The sequence below is a fragment of the Dermochelys coriacea genome, chromosome 3 (assembly GCF_009764565.3).
Source record: "Dermochelys coriacea isolate rDerCor1 chromosome 3, rDerCor1.pri.v4, whole genome shotgun sequence".
In the NCBI taxonomy this organism is placed as follows: domain Eukaryota; kingdom Metazoa; phylum Chordata; order Testudines; family Dermochelyidae; genus Dermochelys; species Dermochelys coriacea.
Genome location: NC_050070.1, coordinates 127,917,824 through 127,941,252, shown reverse-complemented (window position 1 = coordinate 127,941,252; position 23,429 = coordinate 127,917,824). Strand labels below are relative to the sequence as shown.

The following is a 23,429-nucleotide window of genomic DNA, read 5'->3' as shown; positions in this document are numbered from 1 at the left end:
TTATCTTAGCTTCTTAACCCTTTACAGGTGAAAGGGTTTTGCCTCTGGCCATGAGGGATTTTATAGTTCTGTATACAGAAAGGTGGTTACCCTTCCCTTTATATTCATGACAGGATTTGTTTTCGTTCCAATATGGAATGAGAACAAATTTGCAGTTGCTGAAAAGCAGAATTGTCATCCTCTGGTCAGCTTTATTGGAGATTTTTTGCTATTAATCTGAGAGCAAGTGGCCGGTACTGGGAATTCTTCTATCACCTCAGTGGTAATTTTACTTCGAATTCTAAGCCTTTACTACCCGGTTTCAAGAGCCTGTCTGTTAATGCAAAGCTCACCAATTAGAGGAAATCAGGAACTAAATGAGCTCTAAAAGAGCACAGCAGATATAGGCTTAATTCATGAAAGCTAATGAAGTAATAAGAGGATTACAAATAAGCTCAGTGATGGCTAGGCTGGGTATTTTATACCTCCAGGAGAATCTATCAATGTTGGAGTTTGTGCTCTTGATCAGAAAGTGTGTCCACTTTGGTTGTCATTAACTAGCGCAGGGATTAAGGGGAAAAGTTTATCTCTATCAAAAGCATCTCTCGTAGGATTAGTAATTGTATATGCACCTTAACTCAGTTCAACTCGCTTCTTCCTAGATGGCTTTTAGCTATGTAGTAACATTATTGCAGGATAATACAGTCATGGGGTGGTTTAAATTGCTTCAAATAAAATCTGGCTCAATCAAGTCACAGAAATCCTACAAGCAGAACTGCAGCCAAATTTATAAAACGTTCTGCAAACATAAGACTAACCCTGGGATGAGAAACCATATTTTGATAGTCCTTGTGACATTTATACTCACTGATTATTCTTCAATTTCTTTATCTTTGCCACCAAGATAGCCTTGTGGTTTAAGGCATTGTGCTGTAAGCTTGGAGACCAGGGCTCTTTTCCCAAGTCTGCCACAGACTTCTTGTATGCCAGTAGAGAGGTAATGGAATTTCCGTGCCTTCCTTTCACTTACTACACACTGGGGATAATAACACTTCGTTATTGCACAGGAGCATTGTAAGGGCTCATTTATTAACCGTTTGTAATAAGCTTGGAGATCTTTTGATGGAAAGTGTAATTAATCACTGGATAGAGCAGATACTGACTCTTTTCCTGGACCCGGTCTCTTGACCTGGCTCAGGCTTCAAAGATTAATCTGAGATTGAGTATCAGTTGATTTCAGTAGCTTCTCTTATAGAAAGCAATATGTAAGTACAATTGTTTCCTGGAAAAGTTTGTTAAACTGTCATTGAATTTGAGAAAGTTTTAAAGGGAAAAATCCAAAAGATAACTTTGCAAGCTAAAAAACCAAACATTTGAAAGCCAGAAAATTCCAAGGTAAGGCTGAACTTTAAAAACAAACCAATCCTGAAAGTATGCAAAATCACAATTAAGGTAACCTTAATAACCTTAACTCTGCCCTTCTTAGACCATATTCAGGTCAGGTTAAGGTGGCAAATTTTAGATGGAGGATAAACTAGAGATAGTTTATGGCCAAGTGTGTTTTAATTTTGCCTACAAGGTGGCTAAAAGCATGAATTTCAATATTCACTGTAGCACAATTTACAAGGCAGCATTTGCAAAATAACCTTTGCATAATAGTTTACTCCTGGTTAATTGTCAAAGGAAGGGGATGGGAAGAAAGGAAGCACACTGATACTGGTACACAGCACAAAATGTGTTCCAAATTTTTGGTGACTAAACAGAACTTTGAACTTCTGTTGGTTCCATTCCTTTGCCAAACTTCCATCCCCAGATGTTAAAAATAGTTTTCTCATTTCTAATTAAAAAACCTAACAGGAATATTTTCTGATGCATGTAGAGGGCATCTCTGAAAAACTGGTTGTGCCCTTCACTATGGGAGGGACTCGTGTCTCTCTGGAACATGTATGCTTATGTGGTGACCTCTGCACTTGGCTGGAAAAGGTTAATGCAGAGTGAGAAGGGGGCCAATTAACCCAACAAATCATAGCTGAGGGGAATCAGGTGGCCTGGTAATCCCCTGACTGAGTTGGGGGGCCCCGCTGAGGAGAAACCCGCTGGGCTGGGACTACAAAGACAGGAGTTTGGAAGCGGAAAGGATGGCTGGGAAAGTCTGCAGTCACCCCTTAGGAGAAGGGGTTTAGAGGCTATAGGGATAGGTAGCCCGCAGACCCTCTCTGGGAAGGGGGAATTAGGAGGCTGGCAAATCCCAGAGAAAGGGGAGTGCTAGATGGTAGGAGAGGGCTCAGGGAAAGGCAGTAAGCCTGAAAAGGGAACAGACCTTGACTGCTGGCTAGAGAATCCCTGAGCCACAACCTCGAGCAGAGGATGGGCCCGTGTTCCCCTGCCAGCCACTGAGGCAGTGGTACAGACACAGTAAATGGGAAGGCTGCTTAGGACTACTGAAGGAAGCCTTCCTTACCTCAGAAGGGAAAACAAATAGGCTGACTTGGATGGAGGATAAACTCACAAAGAGGAGGCTATGGCTCATGCAGCTAGAGAGGGGCTGCAGACCCAGAGAGAGAAGCGGAGGGGTGGCGTGCAACTGTAGGAATGAGTGTTCACCTCTGAAGCTACCCTCCAGAAAGACCAGGAGGGAATGCCATCCTAATGGTAAGTGGCGCACCCATCACAGCTCAGAAAAATAAAAGGCCCAAATTCTACTCTGTCATGTCTGTGCAGGGGGTAGCAGAGCAGAATTTATCCTGCAAACTTAAAATTGGATCAATGCCATTTGCAAAATGTTTCTGTTCCCTGCATAGTAGTCTCCCCCTTGCTATCCTGGTTATGGATTGAAACCTCTGTATGCAGGAAAAAACTAGTTGCTAAAGTAAAAAATGTAAGATGTATGTTGGTTTGTTTGGTTATCTGGGGAAATGTAAATCCCTTCAGTGCACTCTTTTTATTTGCAGAACAATTTATGTGTCATTAAATGTGCTCTCCCATTTTTAAATAATTAGCTAGAGCTCTCTCAAGTCAACCACAGCTAGCGAACTGTCAGGGGACATCACTTTTCAAAAACAAGAATTGACTGCAGGAACAGAGAACTGACCTGGAATTTCATCAGGGTAGAAAAAGCTCTGCTCATGTCTATAAAAACAACAGCTAATTGCCAGGACCCAGCAAATAAAATTGAGGGAGTCAATGTAATTTTCATACCCTTTCCAGCCTCCCTGAACCTTCCAAGCTTCCCCCAGTCTCTCCCCATCTGTTCAGGCCCCTGCTCCCTTTTCAGCCCCTAAAGCTCTGCTTTGTGCTTTCCCCACCTCTGTCTAGAGGATCTCTGGGTTCAGTTGCTTCTTTGGGACCCCAGTGATGCTGTGAATTCTACCAATTGTGTAGGCTCACTCAGAAGCTTCTTTTGGATCTTCTGTGGCTGAGGCACCTACTTTTGTGTCTGTCAACATCCTCAGGGGTCTCATAAGGCTAGGGGAGTTGTGGGGCCTGATGAGCATCATAAGGCTCATTGAGGGAGCTGGGGGGCCAGGAATCTGACCAAAAAAAAAACCTTTGTATAGGGTAGAGGAGGTGCTGATGGATGGCAGGAGTGAATTCCTGAAGCTGCGCAAGGGGTAGAAATTGGGAGTCTATAGGGGGGCTAAACAGGGAATGGCAGAGGTTGATCACTCCCTGTGCTGTGACTCCCTTCATGGGCGTTCAGAGCAGCAGGAAGGCCAGGGAGATGCTTTCCCCTTCAGTTCAGCTGAACCCCAAATCTTCTGCCAGACACTTTTTCCCCTTACTGCAGACCTTAGTGGAAAAGGCCAGTCCTTTGGACATTGGGAATTGGACAGGAAAATAGTCATGAGGGACACACCCATCTGCTTCCAAGATTCTGCAAGAGAAGTCCTGAACCTGTGAATTTCTGTAGAAAATTCAGAAGTGGGATGCTATTTTTGCAGACCTTCGGAAGTCTGTAGCTCCAGGACTTTCCCACACAAGATGGTGGGTGGCAACAGTGGTTAACTGAGAATCTGTAGCTGAAAGACTTAATGGTGTTCCCAGTTCTGTTATCAGTTATGAATTCTTCAAGCAAATGTAGGATGCTTTTTGGGTTTGTGTCCAAATGAATGTGAAACTTGGGAGGTTTTGTCTCAATTTTGCTTTCATCCTCACATTTGAATGCCCACAAGACCTCAACCTCAAAGCAAAATTCGAGGGCTGAGAATTCACACCCTGTAAAACTGAAGGTGGGATTCACACAAATCCCTATGCTGAAACTGCTGAGTAATAAACAATGACCAATACCATACTTTGCTACAATACTTGTGCTGGGGCTTAAAAACAGGAAGAGTAAGCTACTGATATCACTCCTGTCCTGAACTTTGGCATAGTGATGTACAAATGGTTAATAAGCCATGATTTGAGGACTTCAGTAGCTCAGACATAGGTTAGGGGTTTATTACAGGAGTGGGTGAGTGAGATTCTGTGGCCTGCAGGAGATCAGACTAGACTATCATAATGGTCCCTTCCGACCTTAAAGTGTATGACTAACATTTGTCGGTTTCTTTGTTTAACCAATTCTGTCCAGTGAATAAAATGTTATTAATTATTTCATGCTAAGAATGCACCTGGCCAGCTGGAGTGGTTTTGATTTTCCTCCCCTACTCTTACAGAATATAAGTGAATTGAGTATGAACTATCTTAAATGGGTCCAGACCATGTAAGCGACTTCTGTAGTTAAAATCACATTCATTAGCAGATTAGCCAGAAGGCTTGGAGCTAGTCTCAGCAAAGGTACCAGCCCATGGTATCTAAGCAGGAGCTCTTGGTGTCTTTTACCTCTAGAGCACCTGGCACAGACTATTGGACACAACAAAGGGGAAAGAATATAAAAATTGCTCTCATCATAGATTCATAGATACTAAGGTCAGAAGGGAACATTCTGATCATCTAGTCCGACCTCCTGCACAGCGCAGGCCACAGAATCTCACCCACCCACTCCTATGAAAAACCTCACCTATGTCTGAGCTATTGAAGTCCTTAAATCATGGTTTAAAGACTTCAAGGAGCAGAGAAGCCTCCCTCAAGTCAACCATGCCCCATGCTACAGAGGAAGGCGAAAAACCTCCAGGGCCTCTCCAGTCTGCCCTGGAGGAAAATTCCTTCCCGACCCCAAATATGGCAATCAGCTAAACCCTGAGCATATGGGCAAGATTCACCAGCCAGATACTACAGAAAATTCTTTCCTAGGTAACTCAGATCCCATCCATCTAATATCCCATCTCAGGGGATTAGTCCTATTTACCCTGAATATTTAAAGATCAATTACTTACCAAAATCCCATTATCCCATCATACCATCTCCTCCATAAACTTATCGAGTAGAATCTTAAAACCAGATAGATCTTTTGCCCCCACTGCTTCCCTTGGAAGGCTATTCCAAAACTTCACTCCTCTGATGGTTAGAAACCTTCGTCTAATTTCAAGTCTAAACTTCCTGGTGGCCAGTTTATACCCATTTGTTCTTGTGTCCACATTGGTGCTGAGCTTAAATAATTCCTCTCCCTCTCCTGTATTTATCCCTCTGATATATTTATAGAGAGCAATCATATCTCCCCTCAACCTTCTTTTAGTTAGGCTAAAGAAGCCAAGCTCCTTAAGTCTCCTTTCATAAGACAAGTTTTCCATTCCTCGGATCATCCTAGTAGCCCTTCTCTGTACCTGCTCCAGTTTGAATTCATCCTTTTTAAACATGGGAGACCAGAACTGCACACAGTATTCTAGGTGAGGTCTCACCAGTGCCTTGTATAATAGTACTAAAACCTCCTTATCCCTACTGGAAATGCCTCTCCTGATGCATCCCAAAACCGCATTAGCTTTTTTCACAGCCATATCACATTGGCAGCTCATAGTCATCCTATGATCAACCAATACTCCAAGGTCCTTCTCCTCTTCCGTTACTTCTAATTGATGCGTCCCCAACTTATAATTAAAATTCTTGTTATTAATCCCTAAATGCATAACCTTACACTTCTCACTATTCAATTTCATCCTATTACTATTACTCCAGTTTACAAGGTCATCCAGATCCTCCTGTATAATATCCCGATCCTTCTCTGAATCGGCAATACCTCCCAGCTTTGAATCATCTGCAAACTTTATTAGCACACTCCCACTTTTTGTGCCAAGATCAGTAATAAAAAGATTAAATAAGATTGGTCCCAAAACCGATCCCTGAGGAACTCCACTGGTAACCTCCCTCCAACCTGACAGTTCGCCTTTCAGTAGGACCCGTTGCAGTCTCCCCTTTAACCAATTCCTTATCCACCTTTTGATGTTCATATTGATCCCCATCTTCTCCAATTTAACTAATAATTCCCCATGTGGCACGGTATCAAATGCCTTACTGAAATCTAGGTAAATTAGATCCACTGCATTTTCTTTATCGAAAAAATCTGTTACTTTTTCAAAAAAGGAGATTAGGTTGGTTTGGCACGATCTACCTTTTGTAAAACCATGTTGTATTTTGTCCCATTTACCATGGACTTCAATGTCCTTAACTAATTTCTCCTTCAAAATTTTTTCCAGGACCTTGCATACTACAGATGTCAAACTAACTGGCCTGTAGTTACCCGGATCATTTTTTTTTCCTTTCTTAAAAATAGGAACTATATTAGCAATTCTCCAATCATTCAGTACTACTCCTGAGTTTACAGATTCATTAAAAATTCTTGCTAATGGGCTTGCAATTTCAGGTGCCAATTCCTTTAATATTCTTGGATGAAGATTATCTGGGCCTCCCGATTTAGTCCCATTAAGCTGTTTCAGTTTTGCTTCTACCTCAGATATGGTAATATCTACCTCCATATCCTCATTCCCATTTGTCATGCTACCATTATCCCTAAGATCCTCTTTAGCCTTATTAAAGACTGAGGCAAAGTATTTGTTTAGATATTGGGCCATGCCTAGATTATCTTTAACCTCCACTCCATCCTCAGTGTTAAGCGGCCCCACTTCTTCTTTCTTAGTTTTCTTCTTATTTATATGGCTATAGAACCTTTTACTATTGGTTTTAATTCCCTTTGCAAGGTCCAACTCTACTCGACTTTTAGCCTGTCTCACTTTATCCCTATATGTTCTGACCTCAATTAGGTAGCTTTCCTTGCTGATCCCTCCCATCTTCCACTCCCTGTATGCTTTCTGCTTCTTCTTAATCACCTCTCTAAGATGCTTGCTCATCCAGCTTGGTCTACAACTCCTTCCTATGAATTTTTTCCCCTTTCTTGGGATACAGGGTTCCGATAGCTTCTGCAGCTTTGATTTAAAGTAATCCCAGGCTTCCTCTACCTTTAGATCCATAAGTTCTTCAATCCAATCCACTTCCCTAACTAATTTCCTTAATTTTTGAAAGTCAGCCCTTTTGAAATCAAAAACCCTAGTTGCAGATTTATTTTTGTTAATCCTTCCATTTAGTTTGAACTGAATTAGCTCATGATCACTTGAGCCAAGATTGTCCTCTACAACCATTTCTTCTATGAGGTCCTCGCTACTCACCAAAATTAAATCTAAAATGGCATCCCCTCTAGTCGGTTCAGCAACTACTTGATGAAGGAATCCATCAGCTATTGCATCTAGGAAAATCTGAGCCCTATTATTATTACTAGCACTGGTCCTCCAGTCTATATCTGGGAAGTTAAAGTCTCCCATGATCACGCAGTTTCCATTAGTATTTACTTTATTAAAGACATTAAAAAGGGCTCTATCCATATCCAAATTAGATCCCAGAGGTCTATAGCACACCCCAAGCACTATCGTAGGAGAGGCTTTACTAGTTATCTTCCCCAATGTAATTTTTGCCCAGACGGACTCTGTCTTATCCATTGCATCGCTTCTTATTTCCTTACATTCTACCTCATCATTGATATACAATGCTACTCCACCCCCTTTACCTTTGTTTCTGTCTTTCCTAAACAGCACATACCCTTCAATACGTGTAGTCCAGTCATGACTACTATTCCACCATGTTTCTGTTATCCCTATAATATCTGGTTTCACTTCCTGCACCAGTAGCTCTAGTTCCTCCATTTTGTTACCTAGGCTCCTCGAATTGGTGTATAAACATTTTAATTTTTGCTGTTTGGCCTCGCTCACATTTTGTACCCTATTAGGCACAGTCATTCTACAGCCAGTATAACCTATTAGACTAGTATCCACACCACCCTCGCTCCTTATATACATTCTCCTATCCACGGCTGTATCCTTTCTTACTTCGTCTTCTTCCCTCTCAATGCTAAAATCTGGCGTGGAGATTTCCTGGACATCTCCCAACCATCTCCCCCTAATTCCTAGTTTAAAGCTCTCTTTATCAGTTGTGCCAGCCTCGATCCTAGAAGTCTATTTCCTTCCCTACTCAGATGAAGTCCATCCCGAGAGAACTGTCCTCTGTCTGTGAATGTCTCCCAGTGGCCATACATCCCAAAGCCCTCCTTATAGCACCACTGCCTAAGCCATCTGTTGACAGTCATAATCTTGTCACACCTTTGTTGCCCTTCTCTAGGAACAGGAAGGATCCCGCTAAAGATCACCTGAGCCTCAATTTCCTTAAGCGTCTTCCCCAGCCTAGCATAGTCTCCCTTAATACTTTCCAGTGAGAATCTAGCCGTATCATTTGTTCCCACATGAAGGATAATTAGGGGATTCTTTCCTGCTCCCTTTAGGATCCTTTTCAACCTCAGGTCTACATCCCGTATCTTAGCACCCGGAAGACAGCACACCCTTCTATTCTCTGGATCAGCTCTAGTTACAGGCCTGTCTATTCTTCTCAATAAAGAGTCCCCGATCACATAGACCTGCCTTTTCCTGGTGACGGTGCTATTCTCCAGTCTCTCCCCTGTTCCCTCTGGCTGCAAGTTCTTTCAATTCCTATTTTCCCTTATAATCCTCTTCAACCCATCCTGTATCCTCCTGGGGCTCATATTTGGTGTAGTCTCCCTTGACTCTTCCTCTTTTCCTATAGGACTAGCCTCTCTCCTCTTCTTCCTTACCCTTCCACCTTCAACAAGTACGTGCTGAGCCCCTTCTTCATTTTCCAACTCTGCAAACCTGTTCCTAAGCTCTATTTCTCCTTCACTAGCCCGTCTTTTCCTCTGCCTGGTTCTTTTAGTTACATGTTTCCACTGACCACTTTCCTCACCCAGTCTCCCCTCAAAATTCCCCAGCCCTGCTTCCATCCGTGAGGCTGAGCTTTTCCCTTCAGATACCTTATATCTTTGCTCCATCATCTGCTCAAACCCCTTCCTAAACTCAACGAGACTTTCCACCTGCATCTCCAAACCTCGGATCTTTTCCTCCATCAGCTCTATCAGACGGCATTTCATGCAGAAAAAACTCTTACCGGTTTCCCCCTCCAAGATCATGTACATACCACAGCTTCCACGTGCAGTCATCCTCAATGTGTCTTCCACTACAGGAGTCACTCCCACAACTGCCTCTGTATCTGTCATCGCCTTCCCACCTAAATCCTGTTAATCTGGGAAACACAAGCCACACCAAAAAGACCCCCCCCCCCCAGCAAAAGCAAACCCCAAACAAGCACCACAATACAAACTCCCCTTGCAAACTCCCACTCAAACTCCCCTGTTTAGAGCTCTGTTTGCTAGCTCCTGTGCCTTCAGGCTCAGATTCCCTCACTAATCTCCATAATTGGTGGAAAATTGTGATATTTTTACTTGGCTTCTTATGTTCCATGATCATTATGATAAATCGGAGGTTTTTCCAAATGCCTTAAAAGTAGGGTAAACACCTGAGCTGAGACTAAGCTATACTTTTCCTTTTAGACAAACTTAAAAGCTCTTTTTAATGTGACTTCAGACATACAGCACTTCTTACCTTAATGATGTGCCATTATTTCAGTCCATTATGGATGTGAGCTGCTGGAAATCACTCAGTATTTCTTGGCTAGCTTGAAATCATTAATCAGGGTTTCTGCCCTGATTGACTTTGCTGGGCTGCAGGGTGTATGTGTTCTGAGATCTATGGATCTCAGAACGTAAGTAGTGATTGGTACAGATGGGTTATATGAGCATGATGCACAGTTCACTGAAATTGATGGAAAGACTCCCATTGGCTTCAGTGGACTCAGGAGTTGTATATTAATAGGCCCTATAGCACATGTATGAGTCTGTTCTTCCCATATTTTAAGACTTTTATGGGGCACAGCAAAACAGTTACAATAGGCTCTATAGGAATGCTCTAAAATCCTTAAAAGTATATTATGTGGTGTTTTGGGCAATTGCTGTAGAATACGTTAGTATTATTTACACAAGTAGTAATTTTAAAGGTAATATTGGGAACTGCATCTGATGAAGTGAGCTGTAGCTCACGAAAGCTTATGCTCAAATAAATTTGTTAGTCTCTAAGGTGCCACAAGTACTCCTTTTCTTTTTGCGAATACAGACTAACACGGCTGCTACTCTGAAACCTGTCATTGGGGAACTCAGACTTCAGTGACTAGTGGGCTTTGGAGCAAGCCCATAACCATTTACTGGCTAGGATCTCCTTGCCGTATTTCTGGCTGACGTTGGAAGTGTCAAATTGTGTGAGAAAGGAACTCTTCCCACTGGCTTTCCAACAAGTCAAGGAGTTGTATACATTTGAAAAAGGCATCCAAACCTTTGGATACTTATTTGAGCCTATCTGAAGCTGACCTCCATATCTTGTGAGTTTCTGCCAACACTTTCTTCCTCAACTTTACCTTCTTGGTATTACTGTGAGGCTGCCTATTTGTTCTAACATGCTTTGACACCACGATCCAGCATGGTTTTGAAAGTCAATTATAAGGCCAGTATGGACGGCACCTAACTCTGCTTTGACTATAAAGGTATATACGGTGATATTTTGATTTGCTACCTGTTGACTGACCACAATAAAACAAAACCTGGATCCTGCAGGGCCCTGTGTTAAGCCTGAGAATCTTTAGGGCAGAGCAAAGAATGTGACAGATGAAAGATGGCGAAAACATTACCTGAATGCTGAGAGAAAATAAGGAGTCTAGCAATACGTAAAAAGCTTTTTTTTTTCCTCTTCTAGCTTTACCTTGGGGCCTGAAATTAATTTCTATGCAGTGTTTTGAATAAAGTTAGAATGCTTTCTGTATTAGCCCTTGAGTTCCTCTCCCAAAGGTATTCTCAGTCATATATTCCAATTAGGAAATAGAAACAAGTCCTGTGACTTAATTAATCAACTACAGTGCTCAAATAGCAAATTCTGAGTATTATCAAGTATTCAGTAGATTTTTTTAATGAGAAATTTGCAAAGAAATCCAGAATTCAAATATATTAAGCTATTCTTCAGAAATGTTGAATTATGAACAAATTATAAATACAGTGATCTGCTAATGGACATTTACAAACAAAGGGATTACGTTACTTGAACAAATTATTTGGGGTGGAAGAGAAGTGGAGTTATGTTAGAGATGACACATGGGGTAAAATCATGGCCCCACTGAAGTCCATGACAAAATTCCCCTGGACTTCAGCGGGGCCAGGATTTCACCCATGGTTTGGAAACTAAAGCACAGGACTAGTGGTGAGGAAATCTGGGATCTCTGCTCTGCTACAGGCTTGCTGTGTGGGTTTGAGAAATCACTTAAACAATTTGTCTGAGACCCCTCTCCCTATAAACTTTAATGAAATAAGCCTCAATACTCATTTTATTAAGTGCTTTGAGAAGATGCTATGGAAGTGAAAAATATTATTAATGAGGATGCTGTTGTGTTACATGCTTTTGTTGTCTTTTACCTCACCAGAGTGGGTATAGGCAAACCTTTGCAAATTTTTTAATATCAACTCAAACTCTGCAGTAAGGAGTGAATAATAATTGAATAAGGACTTTAGGGTTTGGCCTGTAGCCCATGTTTGAATTCCTATGCTGACAAGAACAGCAACAGAAGACTTATAAACATGGACTGAAGTTCCCCAAAGTGATTATATAGTACTTCTCCCTACAGCTGGCATCCCTCCTATAAACCCTGGTACCCTTCCTTCTTAACGTAAGAGTCTTCATGAGATATGGTGGCCTCACTCCATCCTGGTCATCACGTGGTAGTGATGCGACTGCTCCTATAGGTTCTGCAGAGTTGCCCAGTGTGGGCAACTGCCCCATAATCTCTATGGGGTCTTCTGGAGAAAAGGGTACAATGAGGAGACAAAACCACTGCTAAAGCAAGTAGGTACTCAATGAAAAGAGTAAATGGCTGAGATGCCACATAATTTCTAGCAAGGTTGCTGGGCAACTAAAGTGGGTTACTTAGCAACTGCTGCTTAATGATTATGGGGTGTCTCTTCACTTGAAATGTTTGTCTTTGTGAACTACCTAGAAGACCTCTTCATATCGCTGAACCATGCATTGAGGTGAGATGGCTAGGAATTAATAACCTAAATCTGGAAGTAGTTATAGCTCAAACTGAGCTATATTTTGCAATTCTCATATTATTGACTAAATGGTCTTTTGATGATTTTATCGTTTGTTTTTTTTCCAGCCTCATGCCATTTGCTTTTGTCTTTCTTTGTAACATTAGAGAGTAGGTAGCCCAGTAATGTGATCACCTTTTAATTATGCTGCTACTTATTGACGGAAAAGAACCAGAGCTAGATCCACTAAGTGAACTTAGACTCAGTTTTCTGGTACCTAACTTTAAGTGCCTTGCTGTCTAGTGGATGTACCGCCTAGAGTTAGGTGCCCAGGCCCCCTTTACACTGCCTGGGGAGAGTCAGGTGCTTAAGAATGGGATCCACAAAAGCCAACCTGCTGAGTAGGGAGCTGCCTATGCTAGTCAATGGGAAATCCAGAGGAGGGGGTGGTCCTAAGCCCTGCCCCCAAAGGGAGTTCAGTTCCTAAGTCTGGGCCACAGGAAAGCATCTCCCGCCACTTGGGATTCACAGCTGTGAACCCTCTCCTGGAGTTAGGCACCTAAGCCCTTTCTCACAGAAAACAAGGAGGTGGTGATGCCTCCTTCCTAACCTATAGCTCAATGGTTGGTACAGTCACTTAGGATGTGGGCAGACCCAGGTTCAAGTCTTTCCTTTGCCTGATGTGGAGTAGGAATCTTCTCCCACCCTGAAGTGGATGCTCTAACCACTGGGCTGTTGGCTATTCTGGGTTGTGCTGCTCTCAATCACTCCTTTTGAAGTTTTTCCACTTTGTACAAATAAACATGCATTGGTTCAGGGAAAGGGTAAGACTGACTCTTTAGCCTGGGGATTAGAGCACCCAGAGGTATGTGGGAGACAGCTTCCAGTCCCCCAGCTCCACCTGATGTTTAATTATTTATGCACAGTGGAACTGGTTCAACTGGAGATACTGAGACTGAGCCTACACCATAGCCCAGTAGTTAGGGCGCTCTCTTGGGTGGAGGGCCTGATCTATTAATTTGGGCCCAAATATTGCATCTAAAGAGTCAAAGACGTTAACATGACCCTGTCTCTGTCCAACTTGAAATAGTTTTTAATGAGATTCTGGGTTTGCTATACAGAGATCTCCACCTGCTCAGTACCATGTCAAACACCGTATTAATAAAAGGTTAACAACATTTTTAAAGATACAGAAAAGAAGGAAAAAAGGTAAAGCATCTGAAATGTAACATTTGATAAGGCTTTCATTGTAACATCCCTTGTTTCCCTGTCCCTTTAGCTGTAGAGAGCCTTTAGAATGACAACCCTCTCCCTTCTGACTGTCATTTAGGTGGTATAAAAGATGGTAATAACTGCTCTTTTTTGGGAAAAGAGGAGAAGTTAGTTGAAATGACCTGGAGCCGTTCTTGTTAAAGTCTGATCCCATTGCCTTAAAGGCAAAAGGAGACACTCACTCACTCACTCACACACACACTCTTTCTCTCTCTCTGTCTCTGGCATTGACTTTCACTGCTGAAAAACACAAGCACAGCACGCAGTCTTATCAGCCATCTGAGTCCTGGCAAACTTGTTTCCAGCATTGGCTTTTAGCTACCTTTCTGGCCACAGGCTCACAGCCATATTGCAAAAGAGGTCAGTTCTTGGCCAGCTAAGCCAGGCTCTTATTAGAAAGAAGAAAAAAGACAAATAGAACAGAGGAAAAAATAGGGTAGGAAGGAAAAGACACACTGGGGATGTGGAGAAGGAAGATGGAGCCTCACATCGAAGGTGGGTCTTTGGGATTTAGTTGGAGCCAGTGGAGGTGCTGGTATCATCTGGGTGGGTGGGTGTGTGTGTGTGTGTGTGTCTCTCTCTCTCTCTCTCTCTCTCTCTCGTCAGGACATTTCTCAGGATTAGAATGAAGGTCTAGGGTCCCAGAAAATGGTGGCGGTAGTAGCCATGATGGTGAAGCTTTCTCCTTCCCTGTCCTTCATTTTGCAGTCAGTCATCATTCACACCTGTCTGTATTTTCCCCCTAAAATTGTGGGTTTTTTAGGGACCCAAAAAGGGAGCAGTAGGCAGAATAATCTGTCTCCTCACTGTTCGCCAATTTGTCCTAATTTTCAACATGCCACTTTTGGTCACAGACTTCCAGTCCTGCACATTTTTTGTTTACTTGTCTGATCTTAATACAGTTCTTGAGTTATATCAGGGGGGCTTTTTGTTTGGACTTACCTCGTGGGTTTTTTGTCTCCCTTTCCCATCAACATTTGTTGTTGTAGGTTAGTGTGAAATTTTATGAACTTTCACTGACTTTTCACAGTTGTGCTCAGAATTAAGGAAAATAAGAAGGTCCAAATATTACATCAGCACTGAAGTTAAAATCCCTGCTTCATGTCATGTGGGGGTAGGGGGTGGGTGGGAAATTGAGCCCAGGTCTCCCATAGCCTGGGAAAGTGCTCTAACCACTGGGCTAAACATTATGGGGGAGTGGGGGGAGGGCACTTTCTCTTTCTTTTGTTTTGTGTGGAGCTTCATCCAATAGACCACATGTCAGAACACCCACCAGACTGGGGTAAAATAGGTAGGGGAACAGCTTGCTGGATCTTAGGCATGAGACAGGTGCCTAGACTGAGGTGAGCGTGCACATGTCCAGCAGCAGATTTTTAGGCACCTAGTTAAGTCCTACAGGAGGGGGAGATAACTGGGTTGAACTAACTAGAGCCTAGGGAAATGAGTTGGGGGGGGGGAAATATAGGAGTTTCCCTATATAACATATACATTGTGTTTACAGCTTATAAAACAACATGAAGTGAAATGCAGCTAGAGGCTTCTTAAACATTGATATCAATCTGAGTTAAATTAGAACTCCTGCAATCAAACCCAACCCAGAGAGGATGATTTGTGTTCAGAACTGAAACTCTATTGCCCTTTTCCTCTTAGTTGTTTTTCTGTGGCCTGTTATTGTGCCACTCCAAACAAATTTGCTAAACCCTGTGATTTGAATCACAGTAACAATGGCATTGATCCGGCAATGAGTGCAGTGTGGGTGGACTCCAGCCACTTGTAGAGCTCCAGTTAAATCAATGGAGCTCTGTGCTGGTATCTTCCAGTGTGACACTTGTTGCAGTTATATGTGAACCAAATCCTGCATCATTCATAGGTGTAGTCCAAGCTGTGAGCTTTGATTTTGCTTCTGCTTGCCAATCATTTTGAGAATCTTGCCTGAGGTCCTATAAAACTATATATTAAAACCTACTTTAAAAAGTAGGTTAGTAAGAGGTTTGTTTCCTTAAGCCTTTGGTGTCCCTAACTGACCTCTTGGTCTTCTGTGCTCACAGCCTTGAGTGTCTCTCAGAATATAGTTTTAAAATCCTACATTGCATTGATAGTAAACTCTGCTCTTCACAGGAGGCCTAACTTTATTTTCTTTCCTAATGTAAACAACCTCTTGTTGACAAGTACTTGTACAACACTTTAGTTATGCAACTGCTTTTGTCTTAACAGTACAAATCCTGCTTTTAAAAAAGGGGGGGGGGCAGAAGATTTGTTTAAGCTTATGAAACATTAAAATTATTCTAGACAGAAGGTCAGAGAAAGTATTTATTCTCATTCTAGAGATAGATATAGATATATTAGGTCTGTCGATTAATCACAATTAACTCGTGTGATTAACTCAAAGATTAATCGCACTGTTAAACAATAGAATACCAATTTAAAAATATTTAATGAATTTCATGTTTTTCGACATTTTTCAAATATATTCTGTTTCAACACAGAATACAAAGTGTACAGTGCTCATCTTATATTTTTATTACAAATTTGCACTGTAAAAATGATAAACAAAAGAAATAGTATTTTTCAATTCACCTCATACAAGTACTGCAGTACAATCTCTTTATCATGAAAGTGTAACTTACAAATGTAGAATTATGTACAAAAAATGACATAAAACTTTAGAGCCTACAACTCCACTCAGTCCTACATCAGCCAAATCGCTCAGACAAACAAGTTGAGTTGCAATTTGCAGAAAATAACACTGCCCACTTCTTGTTTACAATGTCACCTGAAAGTGAGAATAGGTGTTTGCATGGCACTGTTGTAGCTGGCGTTGCAAGGTATTTACATGCCAGATATGCTAAACATTCCTGTGCCTCTTCATGCTTCAGCCACCATTCCAGAGGACGTGCTTCCATGCTGATGATGCTTAAAAAAATAATGCGTTAATTAAATTTGTGACTGAACTGCTTGGGGGAAACTGTACGTCTCCTGTTCTGTTTTACCCGCATTCTGCCATATATTCATGTTAGATCAGTCTCAAATGATCACTCAGCACGTTTGTTTTAAGAACACTTTTTCACAGAAGATTTGACAAAACGCAAAGAAGGTACCGATGTGAGATTTCTCAAAATAGCTACAGCACTCGACCAAAGGTATAAGAACCTGAAGTGCTGTCCAAAATCTGAGAGGGACGAGGTGTGGAGTGATGCTTTCAGATGTCTTAAAAAAGCAACAGTCCGATGCGGAAACTACAGAACCCGAACCACCAAAAAAAGAGAATAAACCTTCTGCTGGTGGCATCTGACTCAGATGATGAAAATGAACATGCGTCGGTCTGCGCTGCTTTCGATCATTATCGAGCAGAACCCAACATCAGCATGTCCTATGAAGATGAAGGGATGTATAAATCTTCAGTGCATCTGGCATGTAAATATCTTGCAATGCCGACTACAACAGTGCCATGCAAACACCTATTCTCACTTTCAGGTGACGTAAACAAGAAGTGGGCAGCATTATTTTCGCAAATTGCAACCCAACTTGTTTGTCTGAGCGAGTTGGCTGACATAAGACTGAGTGGAGTTGTAGGCTCTAAAGTTTTACATTGTTTTGTTTTTGAATGCAGTTATCTTTTGTACATAATTCTACATTTGTAAGTTACGCTTTCATGATAAAGAGATTGTACTGCAGTACTTGTATGAGGTGAATTGAAAAATACTGTATCATTTTTACAGTGCAAATATTTGTAATAAATTGAGCACTATATACTTTGTATTCTGTGTTGTAATTGAAATCAATATATTTGAAAATGTAGTAAACATCCAAAAATATTTAAATAAATGGTGTTCTATTGTTTAACAGTGCGATTAATTGAGATTAATTTTTGAATTCCTTGGCAGCACCAATATGTATCTTAAAAGAAAATGGAAAAATTCTTAGCCATTTGCCTAAAGGAATAATTGGCTTGATTCCCTATTCTGCCTATGATCGAAAATAGAATATTTAAGACACAACACAAACAGAAATGATTGAACAGATGGATTAATTTATGGTTGCGCCAGGACTATTTAAATTTTATAAATAGATAAAAGTAAATGAAGAATTTCAGTTGTCCTATTATTTCACTGAACAGGATTTGTCAAAGGGAATAGGGAACCAGAGGCTATTGAATAACATTGATAACTAAATTAGCATCACTGTCAATTACCATTAAACAATATTCACACGTACACATTCCATAGTCTATATTAAATTGAAAGTAAATTAGTGTACATGCTCAGTAAACCTTCAATTCAAAATGCAACCTAGCTGACTCCCCCCCCCCTTCCGTAATCTTTCCTGGAAATCAAAGTTCAGTATGCAGTGTGTATGCAGTTTCTCCTGTGTGGCCCTTCAGGCATGTGAGGAGCTCTTTCCAAACTTTTTTTGAAGGAACTAGTTAATTTGCATTTCTTATTGCATTATTCTGTTGGTGGGATCAATTGGGACACAGCCAATGGAATAATGCAGACTCTCTTCAAACTTGACATATCATTCAGATTACATTAAATCTTGAGCATAGGTGATAATTACATTCTAAATTCTGCATTTAAGTTATTAACAATTATATAGATGAGTGGCTTTCAACTTGTGGTCCATAGACCCCTGGGGGCCTGTGTACTATGTCTAAGGGGGTCTGCAAAAGACTTATTCTGTTCAGCCAGGTTTCAGACTCCAACTATAGATTCATAGATATTAAGGTCAGAAGGGACCATTATGATCATCTAGTCTGACCTCCTGCACAATGCAGGCCACAGAATCTCACCCACCCACTCCTATGATAAACCTCTCACCTATGTCTGAGCTATTGAAGTCCTCAACTCATGGTTTAAAGACTTCAAGGTGCAGAGAATCCTTCAGCAAGTGACCTGTGCCCCATGCTACAGAGGAAGGCAAAAAACCCCCAGGGCCTCTTCCAATCTGCCCTGGAGGAAACTTCCTTCCCGACCCCAAATTTGGCGATCAGCTGAACCCTGAGCATATGGGCAAGATTCACCAGCCAGATACCCAAGAAAGAATCTCTATAGAATAGATGGACAATAGATTTCCAAAGGCATTTACATTTCCATTCAAAGCGGCCAAAGGGTCTGCACCTCTACTAGTAAATTTTTAGGGGGTTGCAAACAGGAAAGTTGAAAACCACTGATACAGACTCTAGAGAGGGTCAGGTCAACAGCTCAGGTAGCTTTAGTAGAGTCACTGAGACATCAGATGAAGTTCAATCAATGTACCACCATTTCTCTACAGCTAAAATACATGCAACTATTCTACTGGTTGTAACGAAAGTGGTATGATGGAAACAAGAAATGTGTCAGAATTCTCACTATTTGGCCCAACTGTTGCTCTTTAGACAAAAAGCGACAAAATAGAATTACACTTAAGAATACATATCACTGACTTAAGGGCAAAAATAATTATCCCCAAACCAAGCATTATAAACCAAAGGAATACAGTGGTAAGGTTCTAATTAAAAGAAATGCACAATTAAGGCACCCAAACAGCCATATTTCTATCTTATAGTGACACCATGAGGAGGGAGAGAGAGAGAGTGAATAAAATACAATGTGTTTTTAAAAACTAGTTTAATTTCATTGGGATCACAGATACTAAAATACCGTAATCATAAACATCTGTTTAGTGCATGACATCACTACAAGAAAGAGTTAAGGTTGTTTGGGTACCTCAGCTATATAGATCTTACCCTCACATCTTTTCTTATCCTACACTCGCAAGTTGGAGCGCATTATATCAGCCCCGGGCACCCTAACTCCTGAGGTGTCCACACTGGTAAGGAATATAGAGTGCCCAGACTCCGCAGATGGAGCGCCCCGGTAATTCATCTCCACAAGAAACTTAGAGGTTGTTGCACCCCGGCTGGAGTGCTGCGGTGCCAGTGTGGACACCCTGATCTATTAATACACTCTGACTGGCCTCCAGGAAGTGTCCCACGATGCCTGTTTTAGCCACTCTGGTCATCACTTTGAAGTTGACTGCCCTGCCCTCAGGTGACCAACTGTCAGACCCGCCCTTTAAATTCTCTGGGAATTTTGAAATTCCCCTTCCTGTTGGCTCAGCGAGGCATGGAGTGCTCTCAGCGAATCTTTCCAGGTGACCATGCCTCGATGTGCCAGGTGATCCCCACTATGGAGCAATGGCAAGATGCTGGACCTCATTAGTGTTTGGGGGGAGGAAGCTGTTCAGTCCCAGCTGTGCTCCAGCCGTAGGAATTACATTACCTATGGGCAGATATCAAGGGCCCTGATAGAAAGGGGCCATGACTGGGACGCAGTGCAGGGTTAAAGTGAAGGAGCTGCAGAATGCCTACGACAAAGTGCAAACAGTGGAGGCAAACATCCACTCTGGTGCTGCCCCCACGACCTGCCAGTTCCACAAAGCTGGACGAGATACTGGGGTCGACCCCACTTCCACTCCGAAGAGCACCATGGACACTTCAGAGGCCATGGCAGCCCAGAGTGCAACAAAGCAGGAGGAGGAAAGTGGGAGCAAGGGTGCTGAGGAAGATGGGGGCCCAGAGCCAGAGGATGTCCCGGCATCCCTAGATGCATGCAGCCAGGAGCTGTTTTCAAGCCAGGAGAAAGGTAGCCACTCACAGCAGATGGTGCTTGGGGAAGAACAAACCGCAGATGAGGTGCGGTAAGCAACTTTTATTTTGAGAAGGGAGTTGGGGCAAGGAGAGTTGCAGAAAGAAGGGTCGGGCTGCATGCATACCTAGATGCAGAATAGGGCATTGATGTGCTCTCTCACATTATGTTAATTGGCCTCAGCGATCTCATCAAAGGTCTCATGCAGAAGCTGGGCAATCTGCTTGCGCAGGTTCCTTCGCAGAGCTACTGTGCTCCTTGTCCCAGTCAGGCTAAAATGTCTATGCCACTGTGCTGTGAGGGGCAGGGTGGAAGCTGTATTGTTGCAGAAGACCCTCCCTAGCTTCCCAGGTCACCCTCAGCAGTGAGATATCTTTCAGGATGAACTCATTCTGTGGAAAATGTGGGGACAGTGTGGAGTGTAGGGACCCCTTGCAGCTGTTGGCTCTCCCCAAAGCACAGGACCCCAGAGGACAGTATACCCCTGGAACAATCGGTCTCCCTCCCTCCCCCCACCCCCCCGTGGTTACCATTTCAGGGCTCTTGTGTGTTATGTACACTCACCTTGGGACAGGCAGTTTCTGCTATTGTGTGCACTGTGCTTATCTATAAGTTCGGCCAAATCATTGCTCTGTCTAGTGTTAACAATGCTGCCTCTGTTAAATGTTGCATTTTGGCTTTACAGATGCAACCTTGAGATCCCAGCCATCCTTGTTATCAACGGCCGAAAGGCTGCAAAGACTCAGGAAGCAACTGTGAAGAAGCAAGGAAGACCTTCTGCATGGAGTTATGCAGGAATCCCTTACTGACAATAAAGTACAGGAGTGGCAGGAGACCAAAAGGAGGGTCCGCTAGGAGAATGCGGATTGCCAACAACAAACCATGGAGCAGCTCCTAAGCATTATAGAGCGCCAAGCAGACTTGATGTAGGCGCTCATAGCACTGCATAGGGAGCAGATCGTTGTCCCCAAACTCTTTCTCCTGCGCTCCCATGTTACCCCAACCCACTTTCCCGGACATCCAGTTTCTTATCGGCATGAGCTGCCTCCAACACCTTTAGCTTCACTGCCCAGCCCTGCAAACTATGACCCTTACCTACTGCACTCAGCCCCCATCACCATATATTTTAGCCAGCCTGAAGTGCAGCACTTACTGCACGGCACTCCAGACAAGAAGACTGAAAATGATAACAGGACATAGGCAAATCTGTGATTGTTCCTTTCCCCACCCTGTCCCTTTTCCTCCTCCCACACAGCACAGATGTGTCGTGCCATGTGTGTTTCTCCAACAGTTTTCTTTTCAATAAATGAATTTTTTGGTTTTGGAAACACTCTTTATTGCATTAAGTAAAAGATAGCATAGCCCAGGAAAGCAACAGGTCCTGCAAGTCAATGCGTCATACGTAGCAAACACAAATGCCTACGAGCATTGGAACCACTGCACTTCACTCCCGTGCAGGGCACCAAACCTTACTGGTAGCTTTCAGCATCAAATTGCTCCCTCAAGGCATCCCTAATCCTTACAGCCCCACGCTGGGCCCCTCTAATAGCCCTGGTCTCTGGCTGTTCAAATTCAGCTTCCAGGCATTCAACCTCAGTGGTCCATGCCTGAGTGAAGCTTTCACCCTTCCCTTCACAAATGTTATGGAGAGTACAGCATACGGTTATAACCGTAGGGATGTTGTCATCAGCCAGGTCCAGCTTCCCATACAGACAGCGCCAGCAGCCTTTTAAATGGCCAAAAGCACACTCAACAGTCATTCTGCACCAGCTCAGACTGTTGAAGCGCTCCTTGCTGCTGTCAAGTGCAAGAAGTGTATGGTTTCGTGAGCCATGGCGTTAAAAGGTAGGCGAGGTTTAAAGCCATGGCGTTAAAATGGGTATTTCGACTTCCCCTACAGTGATCTTCTGGTCCTGGCAGAAAGTCCCAACTTGCAGCTTCCTGAACGGACCTGTGTTCTGAAGGATGCGTGTGTCATTCACCTTTCCGGACCAGCCTGCGTTAATGTCCGTAAAATGCCCACAGTGATCCACAAGCGCCTGGAGAACCATTGAGAAATACCTCTTGTGATTAATGTACTCAGTGGCTAGGTGGTCTGGTGCCAGAATTGGAATATGCATGCCATCTATCACCCTCCGCAGTTAAGGAAACTTACTTGTGCAAAGCCAGCCACAATGTCAGGCACATTGCCCAGAGTCACAGTTCTTGTGCACAGGACACGATTAATGGCCTCAACATGATTCCAACGGTTGACTTTCCCACTCCGAATTGCTTAGTGACCAATCTGTATCTGTCTGGAGTAGCCAGCTTCCAGATTGCAATAGCCACCTGCTTCTCCAGTGACAGGGCTGTTCTCAGTCTCATGTCCTTGCACCGGCGGATGGGGGTGAACTCCGCACACAGTCCCATAAACATGGCTTTCCTCATCTGAAAGTTCTGCAGCTGCTGCTCATCATCCCAGACTTTCATGATGATGTGATCCCACCCCTTAGTGCTTGTTTCCCAATCCCAAAAGCAGCATTCCATGGTGTGAGCATGTCCATGAATGCCATAAGCAAACTCGTGTCCTTTGCATTATGCATGTCAACATCATTGTTGGACTCCTCACTATCACTTTGTAGCTTAAGGAGTAACTTGACTGCAATTTGTGACATGCTAGCAAGACCCATCAGCATATTCCTCAGCAGTTCGGGATCCATTCCCGCAGACCAAAAGGGAAGACAGAGCACGCAGTACAAAAACCATTGAAAGATGGGGCTAAATGTGGACAGAAACACAGGGATTCCTAGGATGCAAAGGAATGCATCGTGGGGCATTGGGACAGGACCCAAGATACCCCGTGCTCCCCTTCCTACAAGCCTCAGTGCCAGAATGGGAAGAGGTGCTCTGTAGGATAGCTGCCCATAATGCACCACTCCAAATGCCGCTGCAAGTGCCATAAATGTGGCCATGCCACTGCGCTTGCAGCTGACAGTGTGAACACACGGCAGCGCTTTCTCTGCTGCTGTCTCCAAGGGCTGGTTTAACTCTCGGCACCCTACATCTGTAAGTGTAGCTATAGTCTCAGACTGTTTCAATAGTTTCTACTGAACCTACGGACGCTCACTCGTGAGCTCATAACATGGTGTACAGCCCTTTTGAAAGCATCAGGCAAATATTCA

General features: G+C 43.0%; 1 protein-coding gene across 1 annotated transcript in view; it reads left to right on the top strand.

The window, feature by feature from the left end:
- The window catches only part of RNASET2 (ribonuclease T2), an 82,776-nt gene extending 61,180 nt beyond the window's left edge, over positions 1 to 21,596 (top strand). Inside the window, exon 10 of the mRNA XM_043511288.1 lies at positions 20,954 to 21,596. Within this exon, the coding sequence (XP_043367223.1) occupies positions 20,954 to 21,027 (74 nt within the window). The 3' untranslated portion in view covers positions 21,028 to 21,596. The remainder of the gene's footprint in view (positions 1 to 20,953) is intronic.
- The last annotated feature ends 1,833 nt before the right edge of the window (positions 21,597 to 23,429 follow it).